Here is a 22,946-nt window from a genome sequence, read left to right on the forward strand (position 1 = left end):
AAATTAAGACACAGAAGCCATATTACATGGCTTTTTCTCCTAACATTGAGGAAATCAGGCTTGTGTAAGTTACATCTTGTGTTGTACAGCAACTGAATCCTTGTCTGCTTTGCACTGAATTGTCAGATTTTTAACATGAAACAATTACATACAACTAAAGTCTAATAGTGGTGCAGTTTTCTTCATATGGTCTAAACAAACTTTATATAAACAACTTATTCATGTTTATCTTCCTAATATTCCTACTTCAAGGAGGGTTGTCTTTTGCATAGAGGAATAAAACCCAGGCTCATTATGGAATCGTAGTTTCGTGACTCTGCTTTCTTGGAAGTGAAATCTAGGCTTGATATACAAAGAAAACCAGACAATATCTTCTTAATCAGGTACAGACAGACCTGAGCTACATTTTTCATACATTGAGTAGACAGACACAAGATAGCCTCAGGCTGGATGCTTTGTAGTCTTATTTGCATCAGTCTGTGTAGCCATATCCTTGGGCATAATGAGAACAAGCAGCTCCAAATCTGAATTTCAGGTGCTTGAAATCTCCACATTAGCCAGGCAGCTAAGGTCATTATCTGATGCCCACAGAAAGGTAGATGTGAATGAGAATTGCCCCAACCTTAACACCCAATGGGCTCTGACCTAAGTTAGTCTGCGTGGAGCACTAAAGTAAGAGAATGATCTTAATATATTATTCCTATTGAAACTTTCACAGATTGATTCTGGGCCAGATGGCCATACCTATATCAAATGGGAGTCACAGCCTAGAGCCTTATCCAAGCTTTAATTGTCTCCATTGGAAAATGGAGCAGGAGTTATTCCATTATTTGAGGCACAATCCAGGACATGGATCTTGTGTTCTCAGCTCTTTACCACCCCTGAAAATTTTCAAATACATGTTTTTTAAAACCTAGCACAACAGTACAAAAATAGGGAGGGGGACTGTCTGTATCCTTTGTTCATTTCTTTTCAGGCCCTCTGGCTCTCACTCCATTCCCAGCTCAGAAACCTTCCCTCATACTGTAATGTATTATTATACTGTATTCCCACTACAAATACATCCCTGATGCATGTTACAATTGCTCTTTCTTTTTTTGTGGTTCAGTCACACTGGAAGTTTATTTTCAGATCACAGTTGGCTGATTCAGCTAGGACCTCTCTATTCGCATGTGCTTCCAACTAAAGAACTCACAGCTGATGTCATTATCAGCCTTAGATAACGCATATTCTGTATATTTTACTGTTGCATATTGTTTAACTTTTATTCTTCAGGAATGTCATCCTGTGCTTGTATATCATACTGTAGAGCTTTCTACACCGACTATATTTTCCTAAATGTCTCCCAAACCACCAGCTCCACAAGCCTGTTCCTTATATCCGTACTGTAGCCATAAATGAATATATTAAGGTTTATACTTTAATGATACCTTGATAGGTTTTTGCTCCTTCCATTACCATATTTTCCTCTTACTCATTGCACACACTGCTTGCTATACTTTGTCTTTTTTACGTCATCACAGAAACATCATTACTATATCATAGTCATACACATTCTATGCCAAGAATCTGTATTTCTTTCCTTTAGGAAGGAATCCGATATCAAAGACAGCTATCAACTTAGTGTACTATGATCTGCCTTTGCTAAATCAGTGTTATGCTTTATGACATCACTGTCCCCTTTCGATCTCCACATTCTGTCCTTTGAGACATGCTCCATTCGGGAGCAAAACCACTAAGGTAGCTTAGTATCAAGTCCTGCAAGACTGTTTTCTTGCTTCCTTTTATTATTCTTAAATTTCTTTTATTTCTATGAATTACTTTTTATGTTACCCTTTTACAAATTACCCCCTTCACACATGAGACTTGTTAGAAATGTTTATTAAAAGATACATAATTCATTCTCCAGTGCCCTGTACTGAAACTGTGACTTCTTGTGTTGGGAGCCATGATACACAGAATGTTTGTGGAAGGAATAAAACTCGTGACTGTGAAATGAAAAGATTCACAAGGGCTAAACTGAAAGGAAGTATTTTCACAAAATCTCAAAAAAAAAGATACCTCCAGTATTCTCACTGCATCCATTCAGGTGAGAAATCTGAATGATCAGTCAGCAGCAGCAGCAAAGTTGTGTGTGTAGACACACATCTTGTTGCATCCTTCAAACCCACATTTACAAGAGTATTAAGGGAGTGAGTTCTTCTCCTGCAGGTACGTGAAGCCATGTCAGCTCTGTTCTGGGTTTTATGTCTCACCTGAGAAAGAAATACTTTTTAAATCCCTAATGAAGGTGTCTCACGTGAGAAAGAAATACGTTTTAAATCCCTAATGAAGTCATATTTAGCTGCAATAATTTGTAAAACGTGCCATACATAGGTAGCTTTTCTTGTTTCTTTTTTAACCAATACAGCCTGAAAGGAAACTTGCAGTTTTGCAATCAGAAGACACACTGTATTATTCTGCCCCTACTGGAAAAGAAATAATGTTAAGACTAGTAGTGATGCTGCCTTTATTTCTGACAAGGAATTTTACTCTATGCCATCCTTATTATAGAGATCTATGATTTAAAAAAAAGTGTAGTAGTATTATGTGGATATGAATTTTATTTTGTCTTACAAATGCCTAAAAAATATTCCAAATCTCATCATTAGCGTACCTGGCATAATGTGGCTCTGTTCATTTACTTTTGGTTTATACTTGTCTTTGTGCATTTCTTCTCTCTGCAGACAACTGCAGCAGTGTTTTCTGCAGGGCTGCTAATAGCATTGAGAAGCAGATTTTACATGATTTTGAAAGAGTTCAGTTTGCATTAAAAAGATACATTCTCCAGCTGCATTATGACTAGAGGCAGTAAAGAGAAACCTGTAATACCAATAAAACTGCAGCAGGTGGCACTAGTAGGAGGGTTAACCAAGGCCATGAGGCAGATAACGGGATAAAGAAAAATAAACAGGATAAAAACAGGATAAAAAGAATACAAATGTTTAAAATGTGTATCTCCTTCTTTCTAGTTTCCTGAAATAAAGAAAAACTAGCACAGCTGGTTGGATATAGAAAATTTTGACTTGATGGAGTTGGATTAGTGAAAGGTGAGAAGCAGAACGTAATAAATGAATAGCTAATTTCCAGTTCGGCTGACTGTTTCTGAGGACTTCATGGGGGAAGAGGAATTTACTGGGGTGGATTAAAGAAAATATTTTCAGCCAACCAGTATGGATGCTGTTGACTTTGCTTACATCTATTCTTGTGCTTTGCAAGCAAATAATTATTTATTACATTTTTTATTATTAAATAATGTGTAGTGAATAACTATGATACACTGCAAATTAAAATAATGGTTCTCTTGTAAAGTTGGCTTTCTGCCAGAGGCAAAGGGAAGAGCATTCCCTGGCTTATAGCTTATAACTGTCTTAAGTCCTTATCATCTTTTAGAATTGTTTTACAATTAATAAGCAGTAGTACCAGGAGTATGGTTAACATGAATTTAAAAGTGCTTCTTCTTTAAGACAAAAAGTCTTACTGTGAGAATAATTTTAAAAAGGAATTATTTTTCTATTAGTTGGAGTCTGCTAAGAAAAAGGACTTCATTAGAAAGTCCTTCATTTGTAAATGAAGGCTGGCAATATCCAAATCAAATGATTCAAGCTTTGCACAACCAAATTTTGCAGATGTTTCAACTGGGAGGATGAATCTATAACAAGACATAGTTATCGTTCTGGAGAACTTGCAGTCTTTCCTAATAAGACATATTACGCAGATCCACTAGGAAAGATCTTCTATCGAATCAAATGGACAAAATGTTACATTTCAAAGAAAGATAAAATGAATAAGATTTTTTGGCATGCAGGGGAAATTTCAAAAACAAGGTATGAGAAAGAAAACAAAACACTGCAAGAGTGAGGGAAATACATAGGACAATAGGAAAAGAGGCTTGTAAAAAGCTATGCAGTCAAACTGGAATGGGAAAGACTTGTCCGAGTTCTGCAAAGAGGAGCTCAGAAGTTAGTGACAAACCTGGACATTGTATGGAAGAGAAATGGGAAATAAGATGCTGGCATAGAGAGATAAGATTACATGAGCAGAAACATTTCATGGATGCAGAAGAGAGATGTCTTATGATTCAAAAGCAGAGAAGAGGTTGCAATATTCTGGCTGGGTCCAGCTATGCTATTTTATGCACTCTCTAGATAACATAGATTCATTCCTGGATGAAGATGATTATTACTTTCACATTACAGATACATACTGTTGCATAGACTTCTGTAATTCTGTCTGTCCACACACAAATGTATGTACACATTTCAGCTTATTATTTTGTCGTAAGAATAAGACTGACTTTTCCATAATTATAGAAGTACATTATATCCATCTGTATATTTACTTGTAATTCAGACAAAAAAAAAATCCTGTGACCTTTCTCTATCAGACATTCCTTTTTTGGTGACTGTAAGCTATTTTATAAAACAAACATTTACCCGCTATAGCACTGGCCTTTTTACTGAATTTGCATTACATTACCAGAATAATAATTCTTCCTAATTCAAAGCTCTAGGGTTCTTAGAGATAATCCTAAAGAACATCACTCCATAGAAAGTCATTGCCAAGATTTTATGTGATATTTGTCCTATTTTTAAACATGAAATTTTGTCTAGCTGCAGAGTCCAAGATCATCTCATGGGATATTCTTTAGAGATGGGATGCAGCATAAGGACTATTTTTATGCTCATATTAATTTAGTGAGAAGGTCAATATTAACTCAAGGAACTACATGACAAAGAAATCCAGTTTATGGACAAGTTACTCTTTAGTTATACTAAATACTGAAAACAGAGTTTAGAATTTAAGGGAAGATTTAGAAGAGCTAGAAGGCAGGTTATGATCTACAGAATCTTTAATACAGTTTCTTGTGCCTTTTTCATACAAATGAAAGTTGACATGTAGGAGAGGAAGACTGGGTGCACAATATATTATTTTAACTTGCCCTGAATCTTTCTGCCCAGTATGGTCATTTAGAAAAGGGCCTTTTTAATATTAATCATGATGATTTGCTATTTTAAAAAGAATGTAACTAAAAGCCACATTAAGCACCTTTCAAAATATTTTTTGTTGTTTAACATTTTTACTTTTGATGTTTTGGCAGAGCCAAATATTTTTATAAAACCTAAATTAGTCTGGTTGAGGTGGTATGAAACCAAAACACAGCTTACACTTCCTTCTCTAGTTGAATCAGAGCATACTTCAAGGGTTGAAGTTGATTTAAACAAGCAACTAAAGTTCAGAAACTTCTGGGGCTTAATTCACATTTCATCTCTGTCCCATAGTTGTTCCTGACACCAAAGAGTTCTATATAGAATCATAGAATCACTTCGGTTGGAAAAGACCTTTAATTTCATTGAGTCCAACCGTTAACCTAAGACAGCCAAGCCCACCACTAAACCACATCCTTATGTGCCACATGTCTTTTAAATACCTCCAGGGATGGTAACTCAACAAATTCCCTGAGCAGCCTGTTCCAGTGCTTGATAAACCTTTCAGTGAAGAAATTTTTCCTGATATTCAATTTAAAGGTCCCCTGACAGAAAACAGGGCGTTTCCTCTCAACCTATAACTTGTTACTTGGGAAAAGGGACCAACATCCACCTTGCTGCAACCTCCTTTCAGGCAGGTACATGGCAATTTGCATTAAATTCCATAGTCTCTGTGACATGCAAGAGGGAAACTCAGCAATAAGCTGTCTAGCGTCTGACCCACAGACACCAGAATCCTTTTGGATGGAAACAACTGTTGGTGTATCTGAGCTCCAGAACAGTCCACATGAAGTAGGAAAATAATATTTGAGCCACTGCGTTGAATTTGTAATTGCTAAGTCTGCTGTTTATGCACCTCACAGTAATTAGGAATGTCCTTTTGTAGTGCATTGTCATAGTAATTTCTGCCAAAACATAAAGACTGTACAGTGGAAGCCCTCCAGAAGTCACAGTGACAGAGCCACTGATGCGGTCTTTAAATGTAGCCTGTTCCCTCATTAATGTCAGGAGTTTGCTGATAAGCAGGTTATTCCTCATACTTGAGGACTGCAACTTTTCTACAGCTAACATACACAGTAATTTAGCTTGTTCTTCAAAAACACTTTTAGGATATAGTTGAATATAATGACCTAAAATTCTTCTGAATCTCTTTCCCCAATGAATCTATTTCCCAGTGTAACGTTAGTACTAACATTAGGACAGTTTAAAGACAGCTTCCTCTTTGCAAAAGTATAGAAAGCAAAATGTGCTCTATGTGGGTATTTGGGGGTTAAAGTTTTTTGGGAAAGCTTGGCACAACCATATGTTTATATTATAAGGGTTTATTCTTAGGAGTTGCGAATGTAATTCTTTAATATCGGTATTAATAGCAATAAACGTGCTATGCAGGTTTGATGTAAAATAGCAATGCACCTGTTCTTGGTGCATTTTTGTGAGGAACAGCTGATCATTTGGTCCTGCGCTCACTTCATAAGTAAAAGCAGACCACACTTTTCACTTGTAAGCTTAAGTTCTCTACTACAGGCAAAATGCATTCATTCAAAAATGCAAAACTTGTAATGCTTTTGCAGCTGAAAGTGTAAAAAATTGCCACACTGAAAAAACACAAGGAACGGCAGCATGCAGAGCTAATGCCCCCCACTTCTCTCTCCACCCTCCTACTCGCCTCCCCCCCCAAAAAAAAAGAAAAAGATAATGACAAAAATCTGGCCAGGACGAGCACCCAGCAAGCGGCTGCGTGTCAGTGCTCATGTGCTGGCTGCTCTGTCTTATTGTCTGGCTTCCACCAGCCCCCCACATTTCCTACCTGTCACCACAAGGGGTGTCCGGGACCCGCGGCAAGCGTGAGGCTTCAGCCAGCGAGCGGTGCGGTTTAGCCCTCAGTGATTCTGTGAAATTGTGGGAGAGATTCTCGCTGCTGCTCTTCAGGGATTGCTGCTGTTAGAGGGAAAAGCAAATGTCGAGGTGTGTGTGCATGTGTGAGGAAATGCGGAGCGCTTTTGACTGAGGTGTCTGGTCACTGGGAAGCACTGCGAGCAGAGAGGCAGAAAGAGGCAGTGTGAAGAGGCAGGAGCAGGGCTGAAGTACAGAGCAGCTGTTTCCTAATACTCTGGTTCTTTTGGGTGCCTCAGTGAATGTGAACATGGATTCTGTCACTGAAATCTTCTTGAAGCTGCTGTTTCTTCTGTCTCTTCGTAACCGGCACACGGCAGTGGCAAGGAATAAATGTAAGTATTGCATATGATTTAAAACTCAATCCAGAGTGTTTTGAAAACTTCCGGGATATTTTATTTGCATTTAGAATAGATATTATTTTTGAGATAAATGTTTACTGCTTTGAAATCATGACAGCAAGTTGCTAGGTTGGAAATATTCTATAATCTTTCTATAGATTTTTGTCATGAATCTATGCATAGGATATTATTTATAAAGCTTACAGTCTCAGAGTACCTGAAAACAGCATTTTACTAATGTTCAGCCCTATTTTCATTTTTGTTTTCTGTTTCTAAGTGCAGCATTTCCGAGGAATTGTGCCTTACATGGAAATTACTGCCAGATTTCTATTGAGTACTGTATCAGCTTGATTTTTAACAATTTATAATTTTGAAAGCTGGTATCTGCTTTCCCGAATTAAGCTGGCACTCAAATAACTCTGATGGACATTACTGTGCAGTTCAAGAGCAGTACAAATATAACAAGGAAAAATGTGGATAGCAAGACTTTATGGTCTCTGCTTTGATTGCTTAGGGATTATTGTTCATGCATGATTATCGAAGAGAACTCTATCAGTTCCAGCAGAAAGTTTTTTAAAAAAATGGGTAATTCATAGTTAGCCAGTAGGGTGGTATTACAAAATAAAGACAGTGATTACAGTTTTAAAGACAATCTGCCCTCTAGGAGACAAATCTGATATATACCTGAAAATCTCTGGTTTTCAGTGTTGAATTAAATTAATTATCTTTAAATTAAAAAGAAAAGAAAAAACTTATCAAGAAACTAATTTTCAGGGGATCTGTCATTCAATAATCGTTCTGAGCTATTCTTGCTCCATTTGATTCAGCTTCAGCAAGCTGAAGGATTTCATTTTGCATATATATGGTACAACAGTAGCCTAAATGCCGAATGCTCATAACCTGACCTGAGTATATTTTCTCCCCTTCCCGTTAAGGTACTGGTTGTGCATCACAGGAAAGGGGAGAGCAGGAGCAATGCCGCTATGGGAAGAAATTGCACACCAAAGCAAGGAGGAATGTTCAGGAATAACCTTACAGCCCAGTGGCAGGGGACAGATCCCTGGAAACATTAGAGCAATGGTAGAGAAGTTTGAAGTCCTCTATGGGTCTATAGCCTAGAGTTTTGCATATGGATGGTCTGTAAACTAAACACGCTCCCACGAGTCAGACATTCACACTGCAGCACCAAAATGATCTTGTGCTGTCATTCAGTAATGATATCTCATTTGATACTCAAGTGCATATCATAGCCCTAAACATGAATACTGAGTTCCTTGTTAAAAATCCTGCTGCAATTCAGACACAGCTTTAATTCTCTTCATCATTCTGCATTGTACAGTTTATGAACACATCCATTTTCACAAGACCATGATAATTGAATTGCACATTAATAGCATTTGGCACTATGCACAAAACTAAATCAGTCGCTTACAGGGAGGCATATTAAAACCATTGCAAAAAAGACTCGCATCACACAGCAAAGCGGGAAAGCACTAGAGGTCAGTCTTACAATTGAGGAAGCAAGGTTTGAGGGAAGGGCTCAAGCTTCTTCCCAATACAGAATTACGAAAGATAAAACAAATCAGGCACGAAATACATTTATTACTGACTTTCTCAAACACTTCTCAAAAACAAGCCAAACTCAATTACAGTATCAAATGAGTGACTTGAATTAATGGATTTTTCACATACGTGGTAGTATTTATAAATATATAGCATTTTTATTTATTAGTAAGTCCTAACTCCTATGTCAAAACACGCTTCTGAACTGAAAAAGGAAGAACCCTCTCCATGCTACAGGCAAGGAAACTGAATAAATTAAATTAAGGAGTAAGGAAGAGTAAATGAAATTAATTTAAGAAGGAGCGAGTACTAATATGTGAAGAGAATTTGGCCAATCTAATGCATGTTATTCCTTTTCAATATCTGTAATAGGTAAAAAAAAGTAAAATCCCTTTATATATATTATATTTTGTAGACGAACTTTTCTGCGGGAGAGTTAGTTTGTTTTAAAAGTGACAGTTTCCATCTCAAGTATCGAGGTATGAGTTTGCTTAGTGCGTTAGGTTTCATAAAATGGCCTCAGGAGAAAAGGTTTTTCATAATTACTGATTACAGTAGATACATGCAGCAGCCATTATCTACTCATTTGAACTTACTTTACTCCTTTCTTCTTGAGAAGTTGACCAGGAATTGAAATCCTTTTCAGTAGGAGGTTCTACTATTGGCATTAATGTATTTAAATACGTTTACAAAACCAGTAAAGTTCAGTTTTCTTGCATGAATTTTGGTGGCTAGATTGTCCAGTAGGCTGCCAATCATCAAAGAAAATAGGATTTTTTAAATTATTTCTCTAAATTAATCTATTTTTCTTCTTTTAATTTTGTCATTCATTCTTTAACATCAGATCCTGAATACCTAAGTTTGCTTTGTCCTTCTTCAGACCAGCTGCCATTTAGAATGAAAGTAAAGACCTTTACACTTCACCTTGAAGTGTCAGTTCTAATGTTACTAAGTTTGCTATATGAAGAAAATTTATTGGATCAAAAATTGATGTGTTCAGATTTCTGTCTTAAAGGTACACAGTATTCCCCTTTTGAGTAAAATGATTTTGAATTTCTTAGGCTGTCTGAAGGTGACAGACCCTATTGTCTAGAATATGAAAGTTTATTTCTGGGCTTTTATTTTGGGGTTTTTGTTTGGTTGTTTGTTTGTTTGGTTTTTTTTCTCCTGAAAAATAATGCTGATGCTTCCAACCAAGAGAGAGAATAATTTCTGCTGGAAGCTCAAATCTTTTAAAAGTTCCGTAATAGTGCTGTTTCATGCCTTCCCATGCTTTTTTTCCTTCCAAAGAATTGCACTTCCAAAGCAGTTGAAAGAAGTTTGAAGTGCACAGCCCTGAGTAAATAACTGTATAAGGTCAAGTGTGAGTTTTAAATGAAGGATTAAAGCAAGTACTCCTCAAAGTTTTTTTCACTGAAGCTAGGAAACATTTTTATTTTATTGGAAGCTGTCTCTGGAGCTGTAAATCAGCAAGTTACTAAATCAACCCTTGAGAACTTGCCAGAAATTGTACTCTAATAGGTACAGTCTTTTTTTTTTTTTTTTTGAAGCTCTCTAAAACCGAGGTGTTGCAAAAAACATGATTAAACCCTCTACACACATCAACCCAACTGTGACTAAAAATTATTAAAGATAATTTTGACAGTGAATGGAAATAAAGAGAACAAATTAGGGACTTTTTATGTAAATTTTTGCCTCTTTATACCTACTTCTCTTTGTTAAAACTCTCCAGTTTTACAGAAGATGTTATCAACTCAGATTTTCATATTTGTACTGCAATGATCAAAATTTCTGCAAATGCAGAAATGTTTATTATTATTAAGACTGTTGTTATTATTAAATATCAGGGACTTCTTTCTAATTCTAAATAGAAGACCTACTCTAAAGCTGACAGATAATGACTGTTAATGATGCTGAAGTTTTCAAACAGAGGACGAAGTGATCACAAAACTTGGTTATAGTATAAGATGCAAGCGATCGTATAAGGAATATCCCCAGGGAAGACATTGCTTGTTATACAGAAAATATTGTATCCTAATCTAGAAGACAATTTCATTCATCAGTTACTCATCAGTACCAAATAGTTCTGTAGACTATTTGACAAATTTATGGAATCACATTAAAAATACACTAAAATGCTCTTTATCACAAACAATTTAAATTAAAATGTAATGCTTTTGCCATTAGCTTGTGGTTGATGTGAACTGTAGGGGAAGAGAAAGTAGAAACTTCCTTAATTTTCTTTTAGCTTCATTAATATTTATCTTCTGTTTATTATTATCTTTCTCTGCTCTGAGATAGCAGTAGAGACCCCATCAGAGATCAGGCCATCTCTGGGCAATTATTTACATGAATGAAACATTACAGACATCTCTAGTGTATTTTGCATGTTTTTAGTACAGTAACATTGAAAGCTTTTATCAACATCAAATCTAAGCCAGTATCAATGGAAAAATGTATCAAGATTTATTTCAGACTTTCAAGTTTGAGAATTCACAGAAAGGCCTTGGGTTGATTACACTGAGCATAATCAACAAGTTGCATCCCATTGCTATAGGCTTTCAAATTCCTTGAATATATTTGTCCCTGGGCTCAGTCAGCAGGATGGATGGAGCAAATTTGGTCATGATTGATGGATAGTGACAGACATGTAATGACATTCTTGAAGTGCTATAGAATCAACCATAAAAGGAAAATGCAGTAGGTTATATGTAAAGTATGTTGTCAGTGCTAATAATAACATTTGCATTACGTGTTAGGATCTACTGTGTTTCAGTTAAGTAGTAGTCCAGAGTTCAAGAGTAATCTCTAACTTCTTCACATCTTGATAATTCTGCAGTCATCACCATTCTGCTTTCTTTCCTATGTAACAAGTAGATGTAAGCGTACATCTATGTTCGTCCACAAGAAAGACAATCTTTAACGAAGATGTTTTATCCAACTAGCTATGTGTCACAAAATCATATACACTTCTATCATTGTATATGAGGTACAATGCTCAAGTTTATTTTTTCTGAATGCTTCTATGCTGCAGTAGAAATCAACAAATAGTTTGTTCTATACTAATACATCTCATATAACATGTTTGCCAGTATTCTACCTACTGATTTGTCTTATGTAAGAACTTCAACAATCACAATTTCATAGCTTCTAACAAGTTTAGCTGGGAAAAAATAGGTCAAATCTCTCCCCTACCCTTTCTCACCCCTGCTGCCTCCCCATACCAAACAAGTAAATCAAAGAACACTTGAATGGTAGAAGAAACATAACATCTTTCAAATATTTATTTTATTTTCTCCCAAAATGACCCTGTACTTTGATGCTACTTGCAAGTTTGAGAGTTTAGTGTGCAGTATCGCACAAGATTAGAGCTCTGTTTTGTGGGAAAATTAGAACTACTACTGAGTACTTTCATATGTTTATTCCTTGTTAGGTGCTCAGAACTAACAAGGTGATAACAGAGGCAGGGCAGTGAGATCCGTCACTAATTCAAAGGGATCTCCTTCCTAGAACACACCAGACAATTTTTAAAGAATGATAAAGAAATACCAAATACTGAAATCAATCATGTCCGTTGCTGACTCCAGAAGTACGCGTTAACTTTATTTAAGAGGTTTCTGAAACTGAAAGTTAAAATCTGCTCTTCCCTCTCAGTTTTCAGTTGTTTTATGAAGATGGAAGGAAAAGCCAAAACAATAGTGATAACATTGATTTTACAATCTATACAATTGCTTGTTTTTTTGCACTGTTAACTATCACTAAGGTTAAATGTTCTGGTAGATTGATCTGGTAGTTCTTGAATATAAAATACTTTTTGTAACTTACAACTTGTAACTTTGGCAGTCAGGGCCTGTTCATGACTTCTATATTAAAACTGAAAAAGAGGTATGTGTGTCTCAGCATGTACCACATATATGTCATTATGATAAAAGCTGTCTCTGTAAACTTGAAAATAACATACAATGTATAGGAGATACAGTATGTTGTCACGATGAAAATGGTTTTGCCTTGGTTTTTTTTTTGTAAAAAAATAATGCAGCCTTGATGCTAGGATTTAACCAATTGTGGTCAACAGAAGTTTTAACTCTACAGTGTTTTATACTTATGTATTAAATCATGCTTACTTATCTGTTGTGAGTTTGTGTTTTCTATATGTGTAAGTATAGCATTACAGGCTAATTTTTGTCAAAGGAATACTCTATAGGTCTTCTACCATCAGTTGAAGCATATGCCCGTAACTTTGAGTTAAATCTGTGAAATTAAGAGGAGGGTTGGTGTCGAATCATTTTGTTTTTCCGAAGACAGTTTTCAGTGTTTCTTACAAATTGCTATGCTATTTTTTAGTAAGAAAAATGTAGTGTGGACTGGGAGGTAAAAATGATACTGTTTATATTCTACTTAATAAGTCTTTTCAGTGCAATAATTTGAAAAGTGATTGAAGTGACATTTTAAGTGGGTTAAAATTAGTAACCACAGAATTATTATTTAAATACCGTACTCACTTAATAGAATAGTGAAGAAAACTACCTCTAGGGTTTTAAATCTCAAAGGACATAGAGAAAATATGGTTAGGAAATCCATCCAGCTGGGTAGTGGGTCTAATAACTTTTTTATTGAGTAGATCTTGTTATTTGGTTGTGCTCAAGAGTAAGATATTGCTTGTTCCTTGCTGTTAGACTGCCTGTTTGTTTCTACAAAAATGTTTTAACAATTAACATATCTACATATGTGGTCTTGAGGGAAAATTAGATTACAAACAGCATGTTGGAATATTTGAATTTATTTTTATTACTTAATATCACTCTTTATTCAGCCAATTGCTTAAGAAGATCTTACTATTTTTCAGGCAATTATCTGTTCACTTTTAAATCTAAAGAGAAAGTGTTTTTCAAAACCTAAGTTGTTCCTAAAGCTATTATTTTATAAATATTTTTCCCAACTACATTTAAAATTTACCACCAAAAATCCCCAGATGTATCTGGTTGACGTGTTCAGAATTATTGTGAAAATATACCTTTAAAGAAAATTTTAAACAACAAAAAATGAAGTCTCATAAAGTGTGTGGTTAAAGAGGGTACAAAAATTATTATTACTCAGTTGCCATATAAGCTAATAAACAACCTCACTAGGAGAGCAAACAGAATAAGTTATTATTAGAGAAGGTCTAAAGCAGAGATTTTGAACAAGACAGCAAGAGTAAGACCTTCAGAGGGTGATACGCACTATGAAAGTGATGCTGTAGACAGACTGAGTTGCATATGGGGAGCCTGAATCACTTTGGTTAATTCACCTGCAGCATTGTGCTGTGTCCTCAGTTATATTATACCGGATATGTGCAACATGGATATTCTGTAATTATATGAAAGTTTTGAGGAGAGGAGAGGGAAAAGCTTTTTTCTTCAGTATTACAAATCATGGTAGAGGTCATGTGATGTTTATTGCTATGCAGTATTAATGAGAAAATATTAATTTGAAGCTGGAAGACATTTTGAACTAGAAATAACTATGTAGGAGCTGAAGAAGAAAGACTTTTCCTGAATTTTCACTGTTCATTTATTAGAAAACATGCCTTACTTTTAAGATACATGATGCACTCTGAAGGCTTCTGCAGAGACAGGAAAATTGGGATTTATCTGTTCAAAATTAAAAATCTGAAACTTGGATGTTTGCTTCTGAGCTAGCTAAGTCCCTTTTTAGTCTAAGAGAAGAAAATAGTTCTTACAGAAAGAAGTCATGCAGAAGATGGAAGGAAGAATTCGCATGCAAAGTTAGTTATCTAGTATAAGGCGATTTGCTGTGTAGAAGTGCCATTTGTCCCATCACTGATTATGACTATGAGTCTAGATAACTAGGTCAGGTGTAGGCTTTGTAGACGTCAAAACTAACATATGTGAGATTGGTTCCAATTCCATCAAAGTATCCTACTCTAAATAAATGTTAGAAAAAAAGTATAGCAAGCAGTACTGACTGCCTTGTATAGTAATCACCGGCTATACCTCATGGTGTTTGGCATTGAAGATCCCAGTCTTCCTTGTCTGTGCATGGGTAAGTGGGTTCTCTCTGATTTCCCAGGTGTTAAGATGGCTGCTATTTATAGTCCTAGACAAAATATAGGGACTAAGTGAGGAGCTGGAAATGTCCTACCAATGAGAGTGTCTTTCACTCTTGAAAGGGTGAAATATACATGTATTTTGACCATACGCAATGTCCTGGTAAAATGAAAATCTCATTAACTTAAATAAGCTGGAATTGCCTGTTCCACGCACCTGAGACAGTCTGATCTTCCCATCCCTTCAACAAACCACGATTAAAGCTCCATTTTAACCCAGCCTTGTCAAAACGTATTTTTTTTGCTTCTAAAGAAAGCATAGAGTGAAAAGAGACTGTGTTATGAACAAAATCAGCAGAATAATACAGCATTTCTTTTCACAAACCAGTAATAAAACAGATAAAAGTATCTTGGTACTTTTATGGTTACTTTAAAGCCTTTTTTACTATCCAGCATCTAGTGATGGTTATAGTCTGACTGTTATACAGGATGGGAAGCCCTTTTATGTTCCAACCCAGCGAACTGGGGCTCTCGCTGTAACTTATTTTCCTGATCAATGACAAGATGCCTGTCTATTATGCAGCAGTCTAGTTTGCAATAGTTTTGTAATCATGGTGAGACTTACTTACCATTCTTTTTTTAGAAAAAAAGGCAATCTTTAGTAACTAAGTTTTTTTTTTTTCTTTAAAATCAATGAAAAACAACACTGCATCTCGATATCCTTATTCAACCACAGCTCCTAGGGAAATCAACGGGAGCTTTGCCTAAATAAATATTGAATAAAAACTTTAGGAAGAATGAGCTGAATATTCATTCAACAGTGATATGCTGCATAGTTTGAGTGTAACTGGTCTCTCTCTTTCCTTTCTATATACCAGTCTTTTCATTTTGCCTTGTTTGGAGGACTCAGATACAGAACTATGCAACAAACAAGAATTACTCACTTGTCCCACTTGACAAAAAAGAAATATGAGAAGAAAAAGACATTTAGAATATTAGCTAGTTCTTGTGGTTAGAGAATTTATATGCCTGCAGTGGCTCTGTTTTTCTGAGCCAATGGTAACATTTTTTTTTAAAACCATCAAGATGATTGATGTTAATTTTCAAGGGTGAAATAACCCCTCAAAACTTAGTACTTTCAGGAGTATCTGAACACAGTGGGGCACACTGGGGGTTACAGAGCTCTGCCCTCCAATTGACAAGGTGTGTTGCAGTAACTCTTAGTGTTATTAGCCTGAATGTGGAATTTGTATGGCTGTTTTTCAGTTACCCCAAGCCAACATGCTTTGGAGCTCCACTGTACCCTTCAGTGATTACACTTCTATCCTCAAGCAGTCTGTTTCAGTCTGCTTTTCCACAGAGTAGACATGTCCTCCAGTAGTTAAGACTGAGAACATATCTCTTGGAGAAATGAGGGATCTTCATAAAACTTGTTTGCAAATACTAACCAATTATTTTAGCTTGCTTACTCTTACATAAAATATATCTGTAAATGTAAATGAATGTCACTGATTATGTTTCTTTACATGTGAAATAGGAGAAACAGAGACACCATGGCTTGTGGTCTCATTTCCTAATGTACTTTTGGAAGGTCTGGATGACACTGATGAGCCTGGCACAAGAAGAGGACTATGACAGGGTTTTTCTCATGGCACAGTGCTATAAAATGTTATTCTGACTTCAGTAAGTAATTAAGTGAAATACAGAAGGAATTCAATGATGGATGAATCAACTACCAAATCTTTATCTGGATTTAATAGCCTCACTGTTGCTGTAAGAGACTATCAATGTACTTTTTTTGGCTTGGTGAAATTTATAGTGCACATAGCAATAAATAAGTGTAAAACTCTCAGATGTCCTAGGCACAGATGTCAGGTTAAAGATAACTATTGCACTCTCCTGAAGAAACCTTTAAAATATGTTAGGAAATGTATAAGGTTCTTTTACAGGTGTTTTTTTTACTATCTACTCCTCATCTGTTGTTAATGTGCTTTGGGGCATGATGACTGCTTTATCTTTTTTTCTTTTTCCTGCTTGAGGGTTCAAAAAAACTCCTCTGTACTCAAATGTAAACTTGTTTTGACTTTTGTGAACTGTGATTATGTCATAGATCATTCTTATGCTGTATAGCTGTATTTTACTGTGTCCTGATTCACTCTCCTTGGACAGGAAAAAAAAAAGAATTTAAGAGATAGAGACTAGGGAAAATTATGATTGATGTACAAGTACCAATATGCACATTTTTGTGCCATCTGCAATGAAGGGTTGTTATTTTGAACCCGTTTAAAAATATCTACATCTATTTGCTGCCTTACTGTAGCCCAGAAGTAGTAGGTATCTAGTCAGACTGCCCCAAATTTTGAGCAACGGGTAAGGGATGGATTCACAGTTATGCTGAACTTGATCTCTCTTATCCTTAGGATACTGCAGTAGAAAGTAAGCTTTTTTCCACCATCTTGTGTCATGTTTTCAGTAGGAAAAAAAATTGACTGTGACAAAGTTTGCTTTCCTTCTTCTTCTTCTTCTATCTCTGCAGCGACTGCTTAGAAATTTGACAACATTTTGTTTCTTGGGAAGGACAGTGTATTGTATTCTCTGTAGATATTCTTACCTAGATTGTAGGTATTCTCTGTAGATTGTTCTTACCTAGAACAATTGTTTCTTAAATGTTTCCCCTTCAAACACAATGTTTCTTAAACTGTAATCTCTCATAAAACATGACCAGGTAAATGGGTGGTAAATGGCAGTGGATGGTAAGTACTCAGTGTGTTACCCACTTGGAACATAAATAGTGGTCTATTTTATAATATCCTTTAACGTCTGCCTAAAAGTATTCGAAAGATAGTATCACGAACCACTTACATTTCTTCTAATTAAATAATTCATTGTCATTTTTCCCCCAATTAATCTTTGTCATCACTGAGAGAAGAAATCGTATGCCAGGTCATAGAGTACTATCTGTATCAGAATGTGGACCTTCTCATGAAAGAGGAATTGTGTTATTCCTTTGGACTGAACAGAGATTTTATTTTCTAAGCCTAGTTACAACACTCAGAAAAAAATCAAACATTCTTTAAAATAGTAAATTGTGTTCTTCCGCTGGTTAAGCTACTGTTGGGTAATTTTTGTTGTACCCCTCGAGGTGAGTTAAACACAAGTTTGTGCTTAAATATGAAAATAAAAACGTAATAAATAATGCATTGAGCAGAATCCTACTGCAATAAGTGGTTCTAAAAAGAGTCTGCAAAGATGCCTTACGAGCAGATGCCTTAAGTACACTTGCCCCAGCACCAGTCCTGTGAGTGATAGCATGGTGCACCTCAGCCCACCCTTGGATCCATCCCTGTGCCCAGCTCTGCTGCCCAGAGGTGGCCCCTGAGGACTTGCTGGTATTCCACGATGGCTACAAGACAACAGGGAGTCATTCTGTCTCTGGCATTCTTGATCCCAGACTGTTTAATGCCTTCTGCAGTTGGGCCTTCTTGCCCTTCATGCCAGATCATTTCTTGGTCACAAATTTACTGCTGCTGGGCAGTTACAATTTGAATTTCCCCTTCACTACTTTTGTACTTCTGTAGTTTTTTAGATTTTTTTTAATTATACTTGAGAAGCCTGATTTTGTGGCTCATATGTTAAAATAGAATTTCCAGCAGACTAACATATAATACTGCTGTTAAAGGTCTAGAATGTGGACAAAACACAGATGCCCATGGCTTAGTTTCCTCTGTTTTCTAAAGAAAATTTAAAGCAAAGAATGATGCCTGGCCCAAATTTTTGAAGGAGTTTAAAATTCGTTCATTTATTTAGAAATATTTACACTTTCTTAATGTGCAGAAAATGCTCATAGAAACAACATTTTCAGCATTGTTTGGTGGTTTTGTGGTAATTTTTTGTTTGATTTGGTTTTCAATTGACTCAGTTTTCGTTTTTTTTCAAGGTTGAATTTTCCTGTATTAAGAAATAATGTTACACGGTTAATCAAAACAAATGTTTGCAGATCCAGTGCTCTGTCAGTGACACAGTATTTTGTAAACTCCCTCCTTTCCCTTTTGCAGGCATCAGAAATTCAGATGCCAGATTGTTTCTTCTTGCTGTGGCCTCATTTTTTTCCCTGGCAAGTTCTCCAAGAATTGGAATTGTCTCTATTTCTGACACGTGGTTTAGCTCCTCTGCTCTTGGCTACTCTTGGCCTTGGCTACTCCGCTCTTTACCATTTCATACTGTTACTGAGAAATGTGAAGTTTTCATAGTGATACGAGTAGATAGAGCTAGACCCTTCCAGCTTGAAAATCTTGCATGTACTTGAATATTTGAAGCAACAACTCAGAAGAGCCTAATAGTCAAATAAAATGTGTACTGCTGATAGCCCATCTGTAAAACATTATCTTCTGTGCTAGCAAATAGGTTTACTCACATTTTTTTTTGCGCACATCAACACTCTTTGCACATAGTATTGCTAGCTCATATAGTTTTTATGCTGCCTTTTGGTATCGTACACCTTCTGTGAAACTCTAGTGTTCAAACAATCGCAAAAAATGAAAGTTTTCCAATATTTTTTTTAAGATGTAATCTTTGCAATTGTGGAACAGAGAATAAAAATACTTAATGAGTTATCTTAGTGAAGGCATGAAAAATCTGCATATAGATCTCAAGGATTTTAAGTGTGGGTCTCATTCTGACCTTCCAGTCCTGGCTGTCAAAGGAAGGACTTCAGAAGGGACCTAACTGACATCAGCACCTGTAAAATAGCAAGGTCTTTTAAATATATTGCCTGATTTTCTCCTTGTTTTGAGTCTCAGAGTGCTTGTGCATCTTAGCTCTTTTTGATTTTTGATTTGAGAATTGGTTGTAGTGTCAAGTAACTTCTGTCCTTATTGTTCAAAATCTGAAAAAAAAACCCAAAGAAAGAAGAAATAACTCTTTATCATCTAATTGTCAAGAGTTAGACTTCATAATATTTTTATGCATAATATGAATTCTTTAGGCTGGAAAGATTGCACTTGCAACTGTGCTTGCAAATCTAGATATAAAAAATTACTTTGCATACAGGTGGGAGGGGTTGTGATTTTTTAATAATAAATCATGACTTTAAAATTCATTTTAAAGAAAAAGTTTAGCATATGCTTGCATCTTTGACCTCTATTTCGTGCTCATTTTTTATACGGTTTTCCTATTGATGTTCATGGGTAATTGCATACATGAGTTTAATACAGGACACAAGTAGTTTAATTGCAGATATCAGTGGAGAACCTGCCTAAGTATGATAAGGAAAAACTCTATTGTTGCTCTTCTGAGTAAGATTCAGAGCTAATTTTGATACACATTGAGACAAAAAATGCAAATGCAGAACATCCTGCACAAACATTTGCTGTGGGTTTTTTGGATGCGTCATTCACAGCTACTGTGCGTCGAGCTCACCTCTGTAAGAAGTGATTCATTTCCAAATGACAGAAAGCTTATTTTTAATGCTTCTTTTTCTCAGTGGTATCAGTTTTCACCATTTCTTGGTTCTTTCATGCCACACCACTAAACAAGCCAGTGAAAACACTGGTTTGTGTCAAAAGAGGAGATAATCCCAACAGTTAGGAAAGGGCTGATTTTTATTAAAACTTCTAGTGGCAGTTAGTGTTCTCTTTATTAGATTGGTGGATTCCATTTAGAGAGTCAGGAAGGAGTCCAGGTGGAGAGCATTCCTGATTGGTCTCTGTGGGATTTTCTGAGCAACGCAGTTATAGAGTATGCTGCCACTTCCTGCCTTCTGTAGGGGTAAAGCTACAGAATCTAGCAAAGCTGTTTCAACAGCAAATGTCTTTTTATGTGTATTGGTGGATATGTGTTTCACAACACATATAATCTGCTTTTAAGAAGAATATCAACATTCTGTCTGTTCCTTCTTGTTTAATTGTTTTTTGGCATAATTATACAGAAACAGATACCATAGAGTTATGAACTTTGGACTGTGTCTTGCCTTAACATTTTTCACAGCTTTCAAAAAACCATGGTAACTCCTTTTTATAGATCTTGTCTCAGGTCTACCTTTATGTTTTAGAGAAACTTATTGGACATTCCTGATTATGCAAGTGCGATGTGGTACATATAACACGACTGGATCCCTTTCTCTGTCCATTTGCAATGTCTTTGCCTTGTCAGAGAGTTTCTTGTTAAATTGGGTCATGTAGATTATAGTTCTGCTGTACGTACCACAACAGCAACTGAAACTGTACAATTGTTTTTTGACCATGTGGTACAGCTTCAAGAGCCTATTGATTCCAAAACCTCATCTTGATATTTTTGTCTTTGATAGTGCCATATTCAGTCAAAATCTCCAAAACATAGCTGCTTTCCTCACCACCCCACCTATCACCTGCCATCAGTTTAAGTGTTTGATCTAATAGCAAGAAATACATAGTCTGATATTAAAGTTAGGCACTGTCTTGAAGAGAAAATGAATAGACAGTACATCACTAATCAAGGCAGGAGAATTCATTGGAATGACAAGATGAGCTTTATTTTAATACTGGATAAATTCATTAAGCAGTAATAAAATGTAGTGTTTTTCTAGGCACCATGCTCTGTTAGGAGACCATTCCATTTTTTTTTCTTTTAAGATGAATCACATTTCTTTAAGCAGGCCAATAAAACCAGGCATACAGCAAAGCACAAAACTTTTGCCTTTGCAGAGATATGTACAACTATATATGGAAACGTGAGGAGGCTGTGCTAAATAGAAGTATCCAGCAAGGGATTTCCTCTCCCATCAGCATGCAAAGACTGCTATTACTAAAAAGGATGAAGAAAGATTTGAGAAGCTAGTGCCAAGAGAAAAATAAATTAATTCTGTCAGACAAGACAGAATAAGCAGACAATTCTGCATATTTTTTCAGAAACAAGAGCCCATACTTGTGCTATTTACTGTACTTTTGAGGTTTCGGTGTTTGCCAAAAGATTAAGATTTTATCATCTGCAGCCTAAAATGATCCTCTTATTTATAGCTTGAGTAAACAAAACAGTAGAAGCTCATACAGAGTTTTCATTCTACTAAAAAACTGACATACTGATAAGAGTTGTGGTAATTTAGCTAACAAAGTCAGAGTTTTGTGGGTTGGTCTCATAACTGTGAAGGCAAATTTCTCTCAAACTCCAATCTTTTTTATTGAAAAGAGAGTTATCGGAATGCAAGGTTCATTCTGAAAGTAAATTGAAAATTAAATTATGCCTCAAAGGCCTTATTAATTCTTTTAAAACAATTTTAAAATGTGGTATTTATGAAAATTCTTTTATAATATTACTTTTATACAGTATTTCAGCTCTATTACAACATGAAGGGAGTGTAATAAAGACTTTTTTCCTTTCTTATTTTTCTGTCTCTCTTTGATAGATCTCATAATAATTTTGCAATATTGTACTCCAGGAATAACTGGAAAGGGAGGATCCTTTTGCATCACCTGTGTTTTTCATTGTTTCAGATAGGCAGCCTCATTAGCTCTATTTATATTATACCCGCATAAATATGATAGTTAACAATATAAATAAAGCAGGAAGTCTTCAGGATGATTATCCATTTATCCATCCAATGGCCCTCAATGGACCACATCTATAGTGCACTTGCAAAATTTAAATAATCATTAGGTGTAAGCAGTTGATTTTCATTAAATATCATTTTTTAAAAGTCTAGATTTTCTGTTTTGTATGGTGAGGCTTGAATATTTTATTACTTTGTAGTGTGTTATTAGTTCAATAGAATTCTGTCATTCATCTGAGAACAAGCAATCAGTAATGCTGAATTTTGTTTTCTAACACGCTACTCTATTCTGCCCTGTGAATGTGTGATGTAAAATGTGAAAAAGGACCCTAAAAAAAGAACTTTTTCCTTTATAATTATCCTAATCCAGAGCGTACGAAATCGTGATTTATTTTCTGCTCTCTCTTTCTTTCTTGTCTGTCCAAATGATTGAGGGTTGTAGATGAGATGCTACTCACTACCACTGGCCTACAGTGAATTTTTTATATCCGTTCCTACAGGCTAGGGTGTGGATTTGTAATCCTTCGTGGTGAGACAGCAATTGAATATGA

General features: G+C 35.8%; 1 protein-coding gene across 1 annotated transcript in view; it reads left to right on the forward strand.

The window, feature by feature from the left end:
• Positions 1-7,170: 7,170 nt before the first annotated feature.
• The window catches only part of CNTNAP4 (contactin associated protein family member 4), a 246,282-nt gene continuing 230,506 nt past the window's right edge, over positions 7,171-22,946 (forward strand). The window contains exon 1 of the mRNA XM_068422299.1: positions 7,171-7,255. Coding sequence (XP_068278400.1) covers positions 7,171-7,255 — 85 coding nt within the window. The remainder of the gene's footprint in view (positions 7,256-22,946) is intronic.

The sequence above is a fragment of the Nyctibius grandis genome, chromosome Z (assembly GCF_013368605.1).
Source record: "Nyctibius grandis isolate bNycGra1 chromosome Z, bNycGra1.pri, whole genome shotgun sequence".
NCBI lineage: Eukaryota > Metazoa > Chordata > Aves > Nyctibiiformes > Nyctibiidae > Nyctibius > Nyctibius grandis.